At 42.8% G+C, this 15,095-nt stretch overlaps 1 protein-coding gene across 5 annotated transcripts in view; it reads right to left on the bottom strand.

The window, feature by feature from the left end:
- The window catches only part of pam (peptidylglycine alpha-amidating monooxygenase), a 187,030-nt gene that overhangs the window by 12,781 nt on the left and 159,154 nt on the right, over nt 1-15,095 (bottom strand). For all 5 annotated transcript variants that reach the window (XM_072281334.1, XM_072281329.1, XM_072281333.1 and 2 more), the window contains 4 exons: nt 14,616-14,732; nt 7,474-7,546; nt 5,720-5,924; nt 1,762-1,971 (listed from right to left, as the gene is read on the bottom strand). In XM_072281334.1, coding sequence (XP_072137435.1) covers nt 1,762-1,971; nt 5,720-5,924; nt 7,474-7,546; nt 14,616-14,732 — 605 coding nt within the window. The remainder of the gene's footprint in view (nt 1-1,761; nt 1,972-5,719; nt 5,925-7,473; nt 7,547-14,615; nt 14,733-15,095) is intronic.

Raw genomic sequence — 15,095 nt, 5'->3', positions numbered from 1 at the left:
AATGAAAGTAGCGAAATTGAACCTGGGTCACAGCCGCTGTAACAGCACTATGCTAACCACTACAAATCATATGGGTTTCTTTTCTTTGGAGCAGAGAAGACTGACGAGACACATATTTGAGATATATAAAATTCTGAGGAGCATAGAAAGTGTTAGAGCATAGAGCACAAGCAGTTAGAAAGTGAGAGGCTTTCCCCTGAAAATAATCAAAGGGCATAGATTTCAAGTGGACCAAACGGAGGCGGAGTTAAGATAGCGCTAAATGGCAACTCCTTTGCTTGCATCTTCGGAAACAGCTCTATTTCCATCTTTAATATCTTTATTTTTCCCTTCCAGGGTTCTTTTGAAGACCCTGACCTGGAGTTACATGCTGACTTTGGTTCTTTGCGGGAATGGGACCCGTTCCAGTTTCAGGACTGGCAGTTGTTCGGCACGCCAAGGGTTCGGCCTGAAAGCCCAGCTCGAATTCAGAAGCCTAAGGTCTCGGGGCTCTGGAGACGGGCGGATCGAGGGTCAGTGTCACAACAGGAGACCCGTATGTCGTCGGGTGAGTCGAGATATCTGCTGTGGGCCTGAAGACCCGGGATCTTTGTGATCTTCGGGCACAGAGCTGGAAAAAGTGACGTAACTGACTTTTTAAACATCGTAAACCAGTGAGTTATTTGTTATGTCTCCCCGCTCGCTGGGAAAATGGAGACATCTTTTCCTCCCTTATTAGGGAGAGAGAGAACCTGCGGTATGTTAAATGCCAGGTGTAACGCGAAATCTTTGGGGTAATTGCAAGTCTGTGTCTTTGCTATTGCTGTGCTCACACTTGAGTGCTTGTTGATGGTGCTGATGCTTGCTTCTTTTTGCCAGTGGAGGGAGGGGGGGGTTGTTGCTCACTGCTGCTTCCACACTGGAGGCGGGGGGGACACTTTGGGGTTCTTATGTTCTTTGGGGCACTTCTCTGTTTGCGAAGGAAAAGCACTTCAGGATGTATATTGTATACATTTCTCTGACATTAAATTGGACCTCTGAGCCTTTGAAGTGTGGGGCTTTTTTCACCCAGAGGGAAGTTGAAATCTGAAACACACTGTCTGAGGTCCTCTCGCAGCATTTAAGTAGAATTTAGAAGAGCACTTGGAAGAATAAAGCATAGAGGGCTGTGGGCTGGGGAGCTACAAAAATGAAATTAGTATACTGTACATGGGTACCTGATGGCCTTTGATGGGTCAAATAGCCTTTTCCATGTTGTGCAATCCTCTGATTATTACTCTTAGGCTATTTAGAAAAAGCTGTAAGTTTGGACTGTACAATGAATAAAGTGAGTAAATACTGATAATTTGCCAGGCTCAATAGACTTTTCATCTTATTTATAATATTAGGCAATAAATTTGGACAGCTATTGTCATGCAATTATTTGGCTATTTTTCTTCCTGTGTGGAGCCATTATATTAAAGTACTTCAAATAGAAGAACCTTTAAAAAAGAGGAAGTGGGATAGGATAAGAGTGTGGACGGGTGGAGGAGGGGGTACTGGGCAGAAGGATTGGGAAAGACGAAACAGCCTTGCTCTGTAGTGGAACATCAGCTTGGTACATAAATAAGACCTATTAAAATGTTACATTTCAGAAGCTTTTTTTTACATTTTATTTAACTGCTGGATATTCTACTTTTAGGACAGAAATGGGCAGTTTTATTAGTTAATTGAATTTTAAATGTTTTCACAGATGTACATCCACTGTAGAATCTTGAAAGGGATTATAATTTCCAGTGTTACCATTGTCAGATGTGTAAGATACTGCGAACAGTCGCTCTCCAAATTCAGGATGATGAATTTCGCGAACGAATTCTCCAGATTGTGCAATAAAACACTGGATTCGTCCGTTCTCTCTATCAGCCACACACAGCTGGCCCAATACCGGCACAAATGCCAAACTATGTGGAATGAAGAATTGACCTGGTTTAGGAATCTCTGATGGTGAGCTTTCTGCAAGATAAAAATTTACGTTTTATAGTTTCAAATTTACTGCAACATTAAGAAAGTCTTAACAATAAATTTGACAGGTTTAAAGCAGCAACATCATACTGCTGTTCCACAACACTGAGAGCATCTCTGATTATAATAGCTTTAACTACTTAAACTGCTGATCTGCAATTTACTGTCAACCTTTATAAAGAAATCAGTCTGCCAAAATATCACATATAAAATAGTCTATCATGTATATTAGTTAGTATGTTTCTAGATTTCTGTACAATTATAAAAAAAAAGCCCAAACAATCATCTTACAAAACGCCAGTCACAATACACATGGAATGATGTACAATGCTATATTCATTGTGATTTAGTGTTATGACCAAACCCAAGCAATAATTTCACAAGCCATTATCGGTCAACTCATATATATCATCAAAAGAAAAGATATCATCAGATTTACGTACCACAACTACTTAAATCATTGCTATACTGCTAACAAGGTGATAGGGCGAGTCATTTACCCATAGAAGCACAGAGCAGAGTTGCAATATTTGGATATCACAAGTCATTCTACCCAATAACTGAAGAGTATAAGGGTAAGTTTATTTTAATATTTCAATTAAAATGTCAAAATAGTGTCAAAGCAGTTTAAAAAAAACTTAAAAGTTCCTAAAAAGATCAGGTAATTATTTGCAAACTCGATCCTCAAAAATGGTCTGTGTCACTCAGTGCATAATGTACTTTCTCTAATTAGATGGGTGAGAGTGAGAATATCTGGGTTGATGGTGGCATGCTCTATTGCAGTGGCCTCTACGAGATCAACAAAAGGTGTTATTTTCCTTTTTAAACATTTTTTTTCCAATCACAGGACTTTGCTGGACTTAAGAACTTAAAGTACTGCGGGTCTACCCCATCATCAAGTTGCTCGTTGGCGGAGAAACTGAAGGAGCTGGACTTCATGTTGATCCTGCTGCTGCCTGCATCAGAAATGCATCCGAGGAGTTGGTGCGTGAAGGTGGTGCAATCTAACACCGCGTCTTAGTCACTTTTCTTTTTGGACATCATTAATGTGGAATGCCACAAGTCTGATTCACTGATTTATCGGCAGACGGCAGGGAACAATGTGATCTCATTCATAGAGGACCAGGCCTCAAGCCGCAGTGTCGCCTGTTTACAGCCACCCAGGAGAGAAGTGTCGGAGTCGGTGCACTCCACCTGGAGCTGGCCTGGCGACAAGCTGGAGTTGATGCTGCCCCCAGTGTTCACTCAGCCGAAGACAAACTGTATAATGTTCGATTGCAGGCTGCTGCAGCATTTATGGACCTTTTTTTCTCAGGATCTTTTTTTGTGCGCGATTGTATTCTACTGGTGTGCTTTGTGCTGTATGTGACTATGTACTGTGCGCCTTGCACCTTGGCCTGAGAGTAACACAGTTTCGTTGGGCTGTATTCGTGAATGTTCAGGTATGGTCGAATGACAATTAAACTTGAACTTGGTTTGTACTCCAGCTCAATAAGTTAACTGATACAAAGCATTCTGAACCCATTTTTCTCATCTCCCTAAAGAACAGGTGAGGTGATGTGGTCTGTCTTCACCTAATCTTTTTGATTTCTGTGCTATTTTATCACAGCATTGAGACAAAAACTCAGGGGATGTATTTTTCATCCCAGTGGTTGTAATATGTGAAAGATAAAAAGAATTCAAAATCTCAAACCCAATCCAACCTACCTGTGACTTAATCTAATATGGTTGTGTCAGTCTACCTATGTTTTTATAAGGAATCTTCTGTTTGCGTCTAATTTCACTGGATTTTTATTATTAATTTCTACAAGCTGGGAAATCTAGCAGGGAAGGCTATGCAGGAATTCCCATGAGAATATAGGACAGCATGGTAGTGTAGCAGTTAGCGTAACGCTAGTACGGTGCCAACGACCTAGGTTCAATTCCACCACTGTCTGTACAGAGTTTGTACGTTTTCTTCTGAATGCTCCAGTTTTCTCTGACGTTCCAAAAACATATGGGTTAGTTGATTAAATGGTCACACAAGTATAATTGGATGGCGCAGGCTCATTGGGCTGGTTGGAGCTGTTACCGTGACACATCTCTAAATAATAAAACAAATAATTGTGTTTATGGGACTGCTGGTGAACCAGGAGGAACAGCAGTGTTTTTGTCGGGCCCCATAAGCTTTCTTCCTTTTTGTACCCTCAACCTCCAGGTCTATCAGGCAAGCATTTTGGCAGGAAAGTTGCTTCAAAATTTACAGCTGTAAACTTCAATGTTATTTGACCGGAAATACACCTACATTCCCCTCCTTCAGCACTCTGCACTGCCCCTTTACCACACTCTTCATCGTCTCAAGCAGGGATTAGATTATTCTTACCATTTTTAAAGTGGGGTGCTAATTTATATAGAAGGTATTCAATTGTTGGTAGACTTGCACTCTGATCTGGTGAAATTAATCTGCCATTAAACAGTGGTATATGGATTGGACACTGTTAGCTACAACACAAGATTTTATCTAAAAAGTGGTGATGGGAAGATGCCTCTTCTGCAGTTGTTAAAATGCTAAAATTGAATATTCAAATCCCATCATGGCAATGGTGAAACTGAAAATTGAAAGCCTGGTTACATGTAGTAGCATGATTACTCGAGTCAACTATGGTTCTCCTCAGGGGTGTCAATGGATTCCTTTAATGGAGAACACCTGTGCATAACCTTGTCCACATGGGGAGGCTGCCACCACACCATCCTTGGCAGATCGAGGTCAGGATCCAGTGGCGGGGAATGCTAAACGACTGGGGACCCTTCACTGCGGCAGCCCTCCTCTGCCTTCAGTGCCGTGGTGATGTGTCATCATCTTCCGCTAACTCCACCGCTGAGGTCTTGATGGGATTGCTCTTTGTCTGGAACCACCTCCTTGACTTCACTACCATGGGTGATCCTACCAGGAACGAAGTGCCAATGACTAAACTCCAGACGGCATTGCTCTTGGGATCGCAGGAACTTCTGAGCCCCTCCACCATAGCAGGATGATGATCCTCAGAGGAGGATTATGTGACATATAAAAACACCCCCTCTATCTCTCACACACACCCCCTCTATCTCTCACACACACACCCCCTCTGTCACTGTGGACATCTGTGCTTATTCATTTCTGTCAAAAGATATACACTCTGTGACCTCTGAGATCTAAGAGGTACCAAATAAAGTAGACACTGAGTATATTTCTGAATGCTCGTGGTCTCCTTCTGCTGTAACCCATCCACTTCGAGGTTTGATGCGTTGTTCACTCACAGATGCTCTTCCATCACCACTGTTGTAACACGTGATTATTTGAGTTACTGTCACCTTCCTGTTAGCTTGAACCATTCTGGCCATTCTCCTCCAACCTCTCTCATTAACTGCCACACACTGGACGTTTTCTGTTTTTCGAACCATTCTCTGTAAACTCTAGAGACTGTTGTGCAGGGAAGTCCCAGTTTCTGAGATACTCAAACCATCCTGTCTGGTACCAACAATCATTTCACAAGCAAAGTCATTTCTTCCGCATTCTATATTTGGTCTGAACAACAACTGAACTTCTTGACCATGTCTGCATGCTTTTATGCACTGAGTTACTGTACACGATTGGTTGGTGTACCTAATAAAGTGGCCACTGAGTATATAATTTCTCCTCCATTGTATTTTCAATATTTTCCAAAATCTAAATCGTGTCTTTAAAACCAGGTAGTTTTAAAATTCTCAAGAAACACAATACCTTCTCCCCACTGCATGATGAACTTTCCTTCTGGAGAAAACTGCATAATCCTGCTGTTGCAGTAGCCATCAGACACGTAGAAATTACCACTGACTGGATCAACTGCCACATCAGTGGGCTTACAGAAATGAGAACTGTCACTTCCTGGCTGAAAGGCTTGGCCGAGAGCTAACAAAATGTCACCGCTGCTTCCCAGTTTGTAAACCTAATTTGGGAAAAGAAAATAACAACATCACAGTCATAACTGTAAGCATTTTGCAAAACATGCACTTGATTTCAATTTTACATTAAAAAGAAAAATAGGCCTAAAAATTCAAGTGCAGATGGTCACAGCAGATTTTGTTGAGGGCCCCCTGGTGTAGCTTAAGTACCTCCTTAGGCCCAGAGTCCTGGAAAAAAAGGAGCAAGAATGGGATATAAAGGGATTCTGCAGATTCTGGGATTATTCAGCAACATGGACAAAATGCTAGAGGAACTCAGCAGGTCAGGCAGCATCTATGAGGGACACAAACAGTCGACATTGCAGGTTGAGACCTTTCATCAAGACCTGATGAAGGATCTCAGGCTGAAACATCAACTATTTCCCCCATTTCCCTTGATACAAGCTGCCTGTTCACTTCCCCCCACCGCCCCCAAGTTCTGTGTGCTCTCTAGAATAGGACTTATCATCTGGAGTTCAACTTTATGCTGTCCTATTACAGTTACTTCTCCTGGGACAACTTGGTTTAATTCTTAGCCCTACTCCCTTCCATCTCGTCACCCAACTCCACATGGAGTACTGTGTGGTAAATCTAACTTTAGGGGACTTCATTATCATACGACTGACAATGGCAAAGATATAGCTGGCTTCTTAAGTCAACTGAGATAGCCATTACTAGACGTTTACCTGGTGCACATGTTCCCCGCCACTTTGTTGGTTGGGCAAAGGAGGTCGTGTTCAAATTCCATTGAATGTGATTTCTTTGCAGTGCTGAATACAAGACTTAGAAGTCTGGTAAATGTGAAATAATTTTAAGAACATAGACTAGTACAGCACAGTACTAGTAGACTAGTTCAGCCCACCAAGTAGTTCCAACCTATATAAATATGCTCCATGATCATTTTTACCCCTCTCTCCTACATAGTCCATAAACCCTTCATTGTTCTTTCATCCATGTGCCTATCCAAGAGTCTCTTAAACTTCCCTCATGTATCAGCCTCTAACACCACCCCTGGCAGTGTATTCCAGGCACTGCCACTCTCTGTGTAAAACTCCTCTGACATCTCCCCAAAACTTTCCTCCACTCACCTTCAAAGGATGTTCTCTGGCATTAGCCATTGCTACTTTGTGAAAAAGGCACAGGTTGATCACTCTTTCTTTCCACTTACAATCTTATACCGCTTTATCAAGTCACCTCTCATCCTCTTTTGCTCCTAAGAAAAAAAAAGCCCTACTCACTCACCGTTCTCTAGTCCACACAGTATTGTGGTAAATCTCATCTGCACTCTTTCTAAAGCATCCATATTCTTCATAATGAGGTGCCCAGAACTGAACACAGTACTCCATGTGCAATCTAACTAGAGCTTTATAGAGCTGCAACATTACCTCACAACTCTTAAACTCAGTCCCCCAACTACCAGAGGCCAACACAACGTTCGCCTTCTTAACAATCCTTCCAACTTGCACAACAGCTTTGAGAGATCCAGACTTTAACTGCATTCGTTCAAAAAGATTATAAAAAGGAAATTGTGACCTCACCAGCATGTGTACCTACCTGATGAAGTGCCACATCAGTTACCCAGAAGTTGTCATTTTTGTCTGTGCTTATACCATGTGGTAGATAGAATCTGCAATGGGAAGTGAATATTTTTAGCTTGATCAGTTTCAATAACAATCAGCACACTTGCAATCATCATTTCAGTATACAATCTGTAGCGTCATGGCGTAGCACATCTCTCACACTTCTGTTATGATTAAGCCTATTTCCTACAGAAGGATATCATCTATCCTTGACCAGTCTGGCCTATGTATAACTCTAGACCCACCAAAGTGATGAACTGTTAAATGCCTTTGAAATGGGTCAATAAGCACCTCAGCTATCACCGCTACATGAAAATCGACAAAGAATAAAATTGAATGCTCTAACAGGCATTAACTTTGGCAAACAACAGGAATTCTGCAGATGCTGGAAATTCAAGCAACACACATCAAAGTTGCTGGTGAATGCAGCAGGCCAGGCAGCATCTCTAGGAAGAGGTACAGTCGACGTTTCAGGCCGAGACCCTTCGTCAGGACTAACTGAAGGAAGAGTTAGTAAGAGATTTGAAAGTGGGAGGGGGAGGGGGAGATCCAAAATGATAGGAGAAGACAGGAGTGGGAGGGATGGAGCTAAGAGCTGGACAGTTGGTTGGCAAAAGGGATATGAGAAGATCATGGGATGGGAGACCCGGGGAGAAAGAAAAGGGGGAGGGGGGAAGCCCAGAGGATGGGCAAGGGGTATAGTGAGAGGGACAGAGGGAGAAAAAGAATGTGTATATATAAATAAATAACAGGTGGGGTACGAGGGGGAGGTGGGGCATTAGCGGAAGTTTGAGAAGTCAATGTTCATGCCATCAGGTTGGAAGCTACCCAGACGGAATATAAAGTGTTGTTCCTCCAACCTGAGTGCGGCTTCATCTTTACAGTAGAGGAGGCCGTGGACTCTGTCCCTCTCACTATACCCCTTGCCCATCCTCTGGGTTGTTTTCCCCCCCTCCCCCTTTTCTTTCTCCCTAGGCCTCTCGTCCCATGATCTTCTCATATCCCTTTTGCCAATCACCTGTCCACCTCTTGGCTCCGTCCCTCCCACTCCTGTCTTCTCCTATCATTTCAGATCTGATAGAGGGTTACAACATATCTCTGTGAGAGGCACAGATAGAATAGCCAGACAAAATCTTTTTCCAAGGGTTCAAACATCTATTACAAGCAACAGATATCAAAGTTGCTGGTGAACGCAGCAGGCCAGGCAGCACCTCTACGAAGAGATACAGTCGACGTTTCGGGCCGAGACCCTTCGTCAGGACTAACTGAAGGAAGAGTTAGTAAGAGATTTGAAAGTGGGAGGGGGAGGGGGAGATCCAAAATGATAGGAGAAGACAGAAGGGGGAGGGATGGAGCCAAGAGCTGGACAGGTGATTGGCAAAGGGGATATGAGAGGATCATGGGACAGGAGGCCCAGGGAGAAAGATGGGGGGGGGGGAACCAGAGGATGGGCAAGGGGTATAGTGAGAGGGACAGAGAGAGAAAAAGGAGAGTGAGAGAAAGAATGTGTGTATAAACATAAATAACGGATAGGGTATGACGGGGAGGTGGGGCATTAGCATAAGTTAGAGAAGTTGATGTTCATGCCATCAGGTTGGAGGCTACCCAGACGGAATATAAGGTGTTGTTCCTCCAACCTGAGTGTGGCTTCATCTTTACAGTAAAGGAGGCTGTGGATAGACATGTCAGAATGGGAATGGGATGTAGAATTAAAATGTGTGGCCACTGGGAGATCCTGCTTTCTCTGGCGGACAGAGCGTAGGTGTTCAGCAAAACGATCTCCCAGTCTGTGTCGGGTCTCGCCAATATATAGAAGGCCGCATCGTGAGTAGCCTCCAACCTGATGGCATGAACATTGACTTCTCTAACTTCCGCTAATGCCCCACCTCCCCGTCGTACCCCATCCATTATTTATTTTTATACACACATTCTTTCTCTCACTCTCCTTTTTCTCCCTTTGTCCCTCTGACTATACCCCTTGCCCATCCTCTGGGTTCCTCCCCGCCTTGTCTTTCTCCCTGGGCCTCCTGTCCCATGATCCTCTCATATCCCCTTTGCCAATCACCTGTCCAGCTCTTGGCTCCATCCCTCCCCCTCCTGTCTTCTCCTATCATTTTGGATCTCCCCCTCCCCCTCCCACTTTCAAATCTCTTACTAACTCTTCCTTCAGTTAGTCCTGACGAAGGGTCTCGGCCTGAAATGTCGACTGTACCTCTTCCTAGGTTAACTTTGGCACCAAATTTGGATAAAAGCAGCCTCGTTCCCAGTCCATTTAAACTTGAAGAGAATTTCGCCTTACAAACGCAGACTGGTGCCTAAATTGGGAGAGCTGACCACAGACTACAAAACAACAGTCATTCTCACTGAATCATACACTATGTGCCAAGGTATCTTCATAACAATCCTTGGATCTGCAGGACAGACACTAAAGATGGAGCCACAGTAGTGCACAGGTTGGATGGAAAAGCTACACGAGTCCTCAAGATCAACACCAGAAACAACCATATTTCATGGCAAACATAGGAAAGGAACTCCCACCTTAATTATCATCTACTGCCCTCTCTCAACTGATAAATCAGTGTTCCTCCACGTCGAACAACACTGAGAAGAACCACTGTTGTAGTGAGTATACTTTGGATGTGGGCTGCAATATCAATCACCAGGAGGAGCACAGTTTCACTGAATCGGCCGAGTCTTAAGGATAAAGCTGCCACATTTGCTAGCAAAAAATTATGGAACCAACTCAAGGCAGACACCTGATTAACTTGGTCCTTACCGTTCTAACATTGCAGATGCAAGTGTCTATAATAGCAGTGGTAGAAGTCATCACTAACAGTTCTTGTCCAATGTCGTTTTTATACCAAGGATGACTGCTCTGTGTCCTCTCACACTACAATTGTGTTGAATGGGATAGACTCAAGATCTGGCAGCTCAAGGTGGGCATTCTAGTGGAGCAGTAAAATATCTGAAGAAATGTGCAGTACTACAACCGGCAGGCTTATGGCAAAGCTCATCCCTTACTCTTCCATTACGATCAAGACAAAGGATTAAGCGTGGTTCAATAGGAAGTACAGAAGCATGTTAGATATAGTGCCAGGCACTTCAAGAAATGAGGTAGCCAATTTGGTGATGATGCAGTTCTAGCCTATCATACTTCATAGCAAAGATGGCTTTTGACAGATAGAAAATGCAATTCAACAACCCATGGATCACAACCATGTTATGAAGGCCTACATCACCAAACTATTAACTCTTCACCACCATCCAGGGTCTCAAATACTACTTCCAGGTGAAATAGCCTACTTCTTTTGAGCTTAGTGTTCTCCATTGTTCCCACAATCTAGTTTCCTTTGCACTGGAGAAATCAATTTCAGGTTGGGTGATCATTTTGCAGAATCTGTATGTCCTGGTTGCACGAATGACACAAAGTTCACTGTTTAGCCCGGATAACATTCCCACTCAGACTTCTCTACCTTTAGTCCCTTACACTGTTCCAATGAAACCCAGCATTCTCAAGAACAGAATCTCATCTTCTGACTAGGGACCTCACAACCCTCAGGACTCAATGTTCAAAGTTCAAAGTACAAAGTTAATTATCAAAGTACAATATACCACCAGGCATTCACAGTCATCATCATCTGCCATGTCGTATGACATCATCATTATGTGCCATGTCATATGACATCATCATGTGTCATGTCGTACGACTTGGGCAGTCATGGTCTCACGATCATGATTGTTCTTGGCAGGTTTTTCTACAGAAGTGGTATGCCATTGCCTTCTTCTGGGCAGTGTCTTTACAAACCAGGTGACCCCAGCCATTATCTATACTCTTCAGAGATTGTCTGCCTGGTGTCTGCTCACATAACCAAGAACAGTTGATATGCACCAGCTCTTCATACGACCATCCACCACACGCTCTCATGGCTTCACGTGACCCTGATCCGGGGCGGCGGGGGCTAAGCAGGTGCTACACCTTGCCCAAGGGTGACCTGCAGGCTAGTGGAAGGAAGGAGCACCTTACTCCTCCTTTGGTAGAAATGCATCTCCACTCCACCACCCATTCACAGTCGAACAAAGAATTACAATAGAATTAATGAAAAATACACAAAAAAAGATGAACAAACAACTAATGTGCAAAAGAGGACAAGCTGTGCAAGTACAATAAATAAATAAACAGATAAATAAATAAATACTGCAGCCTTACAGTCCTTGAAAGTGAGTCCATAGTTTGTGGAATCAGTTCAATGTTGGGGTGAGTGAAATTTTCCACATTGATTCAGGAGCCTGGTTGAAGGTTAATAACTGTTTCTAAATCTGGTGGTGTGGGCAATGAATTTAATTCAACAATTAATTCAACAAATTCAGCTAATCAGATTTTCCACGTATTAAATCTGGCAACCTCTGGTGAAAGGCCATCGCCTTGTAATGTAGGCTCCTATTTTCTTTCACCATTTACAATGATTTTTCTCTATTTTCGTTTGTCTTCTATGCATTGTGCCAGAGGATCAGAGGTGGTGACATGAGTGCAGACACATTCATCCAAGGGACACCAGGCAAGGTCATTTGATTCCAAACAATTGGTTTATTGATCCTTACAGAATGTCTCTCTGGTGCTTCCTGATCCCTCCCATCTCCCTTTCCCTTTTCCCAACTAAGACTCCCCTTGCCCCAACCCCTTCCCATTCTCAGCCAACAATAGAGATCCATATCAGAATCAAATTCATTACTCATGTCACGAAATTTGTTTTCTTTGCAGCAGCACTACAGTGCAATACATAACATTAACTCAGTACTGTGCAAACGGCTTAGGCACCCTAGCTATATGTGCCTAAGACTTGCAGTACTGTAATTACATGGTTGGATCCTTTAGGAATTGAGTGGGTTTGATATTGTTGTGTAAGCAATTTACATTTTGAAAATCATATGACACATTTGACAGGCCAATTATTTGTTTAATGCCTGTTACTGCCATAGACTTACATGTTTGTAATGACAGATTTAAATTCTAATTTACTTAAGTACAAGATTAAAAATGAGAAAATAACTATCCGCACCGTTACTGAAAGTCAGCATTTGAGTTAAAATGCCAACTGCAGTTGAGCAATAAAACATCTGGTTGCAAATAACTGGATGAAATACATCAGAAATAAGGCCAAAATTCAAATTGTTGAGCACTTGTTTCTCATTAGGAGAAGGTTCCTACAAGTATTTCCCTCACTTGTACCCCTTTTCCACATGAAGGATGATGCCGTTTGGTGTAGAAACCCTGGGTTAACGAGAAGGATCTCTAACTGTAGCCTCTTGTCCAGTGCCTCAGTGGTCATCTTACACTTGACCACATAGCTGCTCCTTGCACAGGGTCTATAGCTGGAGTAACAGTGGTCAAGCTCCCAGGTCTTGCTGGTGGTGCCATGTCAATCATTTCCATCATGGACATAAGCCTCCCCACCAAAGAGGACACCTTCAAAAGGTGGTGCCTCAAGTAGGACTCAATAAGGACCCTCAACTCCCAGCACGTGCCCTCTTCTCATTACTACCATCAGGGAGGAGGTACACGAGCCTGAAGAGAGACACACAACATTTGAGGAAGAACTTCTTCCCCATGAGCATAAAACTTTGAAACTCTCCATGAATCCATAAACCTATTCCTCTTTTGCATTAGTTTTTTTTTAAAGCCAGAGAGTGGTAGTAGAGGCTTGCCTCTCTGACCGGAGGCCTATGACTAGTGGTGCGCCGCAGAGATCAGTGCTGGGTCTGTTGTTGTTTGTCATCTATATCAACGATCTGGATGATAATGGGGTAAACTGGATCAGCATATTTGTGGATAACACAAAGATTGGGGGTATAGTGGACAATAAGGAAGACTATTAAAGCTTGCAGTGGGATCTGGATCAGCTGGAAAATTGGACTGAAAGATGACGGATGGAATTTAATACAGACAAGTGCAAGGTGTTGCACTTCAGTAGGACCAACCAGGGCAGACCTGAGTTATAAGATTGAATAGGTTGGGACTTTATTCCTTGGAACATTGAAAATTGAGGGGAGATTTGATAGAGGTATACAAAATTATGAGGGGTACAGATAGGGTAAATGCAAGCAGGTTTTTTCCATTGAGGTTGGGTGGGACTACAACTAGAGGTCATGGGTTCAAGGTTAAAGGTGAAAGTTTAAGGGAAGCATGAGGGAAAACTTCACTCAGAGGGTCGTGAGAGTGTGGAATGAGCTGCCAGCGCAAGTGGTGCATGTGAGCACGATTTCAATGTTTAAGAGAAGTTTGGATAGGTACATGGATGGAGGGCTATGGTCCCGGTGCAGGTCGATGGAAGTAGGCAGTTTAAATGGTTTGGCATGGACTAAATGGGCTGAAGGGCCTGCTTCTGTGCTGTACTTTTCTATAACTCTAATTATAACTTTTCTTATGTATTGCGCTGTACTGTAGCCACAAACCAAACATCACGACACATCAGTGATAGTAAACATGATTTTGATTCTGAGACAGAACAAGCTACATGCACCTAAATGTAGCACCCTGCCCTCAAACCACATGAAAGCCTTCTGATAAGCTGCGATGTCAGAAGGCATTTTGTTGTTTCCAATTATTTTGCATGATCAAAGACATCAAGAAACAGTTGAAAATATGTATATAACTCACATTTGAAATGAAAAATAGAAAAAAGTGTCCCTTAATACAATTTGAACTGATGTTTATTATTAAAAGCATTAATAATTTATGAATACCACAGCCTTGGTGGTGGTTTAGAGACCGAGCAAGCACACAGAAATCCCAAATGTCCTCAGAGCTGCAGTGCAGCTGGTTGGCAGTTCTCTACAGAAACTTGCTGTCAGTGCACTGGGTCCATCATTTTTTGCATTTTTGTCCAAATGAAAAAGAATTCCAACATCTTACACTAAACTGTTTACAAATGACAAATTAGTAACATCAACTTAAAGCTGTGAAAGAACACATTCTTGGAAGGGCAAAAGGTTATGAATTTGAACACATGATATTTGAGATGCATTTTCAAAACTGTAGTTTTCAAAAGCCTTTCAAATGTGCTTTATTAGATGCAAACACTTAACAAAAGAATAGCTTAGAATATTAATCTTACTTACATATTTGCTCCCACAGCATTCAGCACTTCTGCACTGGCAGGATCCAAAGTGAGGATAGTGTTGTACAGAATTGGACCAATACCCTGGGCCTGGTAGATATGCTTTTGATCAAAAGAGCTAGTGGAAACAGAAAAACTAAGTAATTTATTAGCATTACCAGTGTCACACCCCAATTGACCATATTTCATGAGATATCTAATCCTCAATAATACAAGTGGACACATGGTAGTGTAGCGGTTCGCACTATCACTTTGCAGGGCCAGTGATTACTGATCGGATATCAGTTGCCATCGCTGTCTGAAAGGAGTCTGCAGGTTCTCCCTGTGTCTGTGTGCATTTTCTCTGGGTTCTCCATCTTCTCCCACATTCCAATGATTAACAGTTAGGGTCATTGAGTTGTGGGAAGCGTGGGGACACTTGCAGGCTGCCCCCAGCACAATACTTGCACTGTGTTGGTCAACGATCCAACAAGATTGTAGA

This window comes from Mobula birostris, chromosome 17 (genome assembly GCF_030028105.1).
Source record: "Mobula birostris isolate sMobBir1 chromosome 17, sMobBir1.hap1, whole genome shotgun sequence".
In the NCBI taxonomy this organism is placed as follows: domain Eukaryota; kingdom Metazoa; phylum Chordata; class Chondrichthyes; order Myliobatiformes; family Myliobatidae; genus Mobula; species Mobula birostris.
The sequence above is the reverse complement of the archived record's forward strand: the minus strand, read 5'-3'. Positions and strand labels throughout refer to the sequence as shown.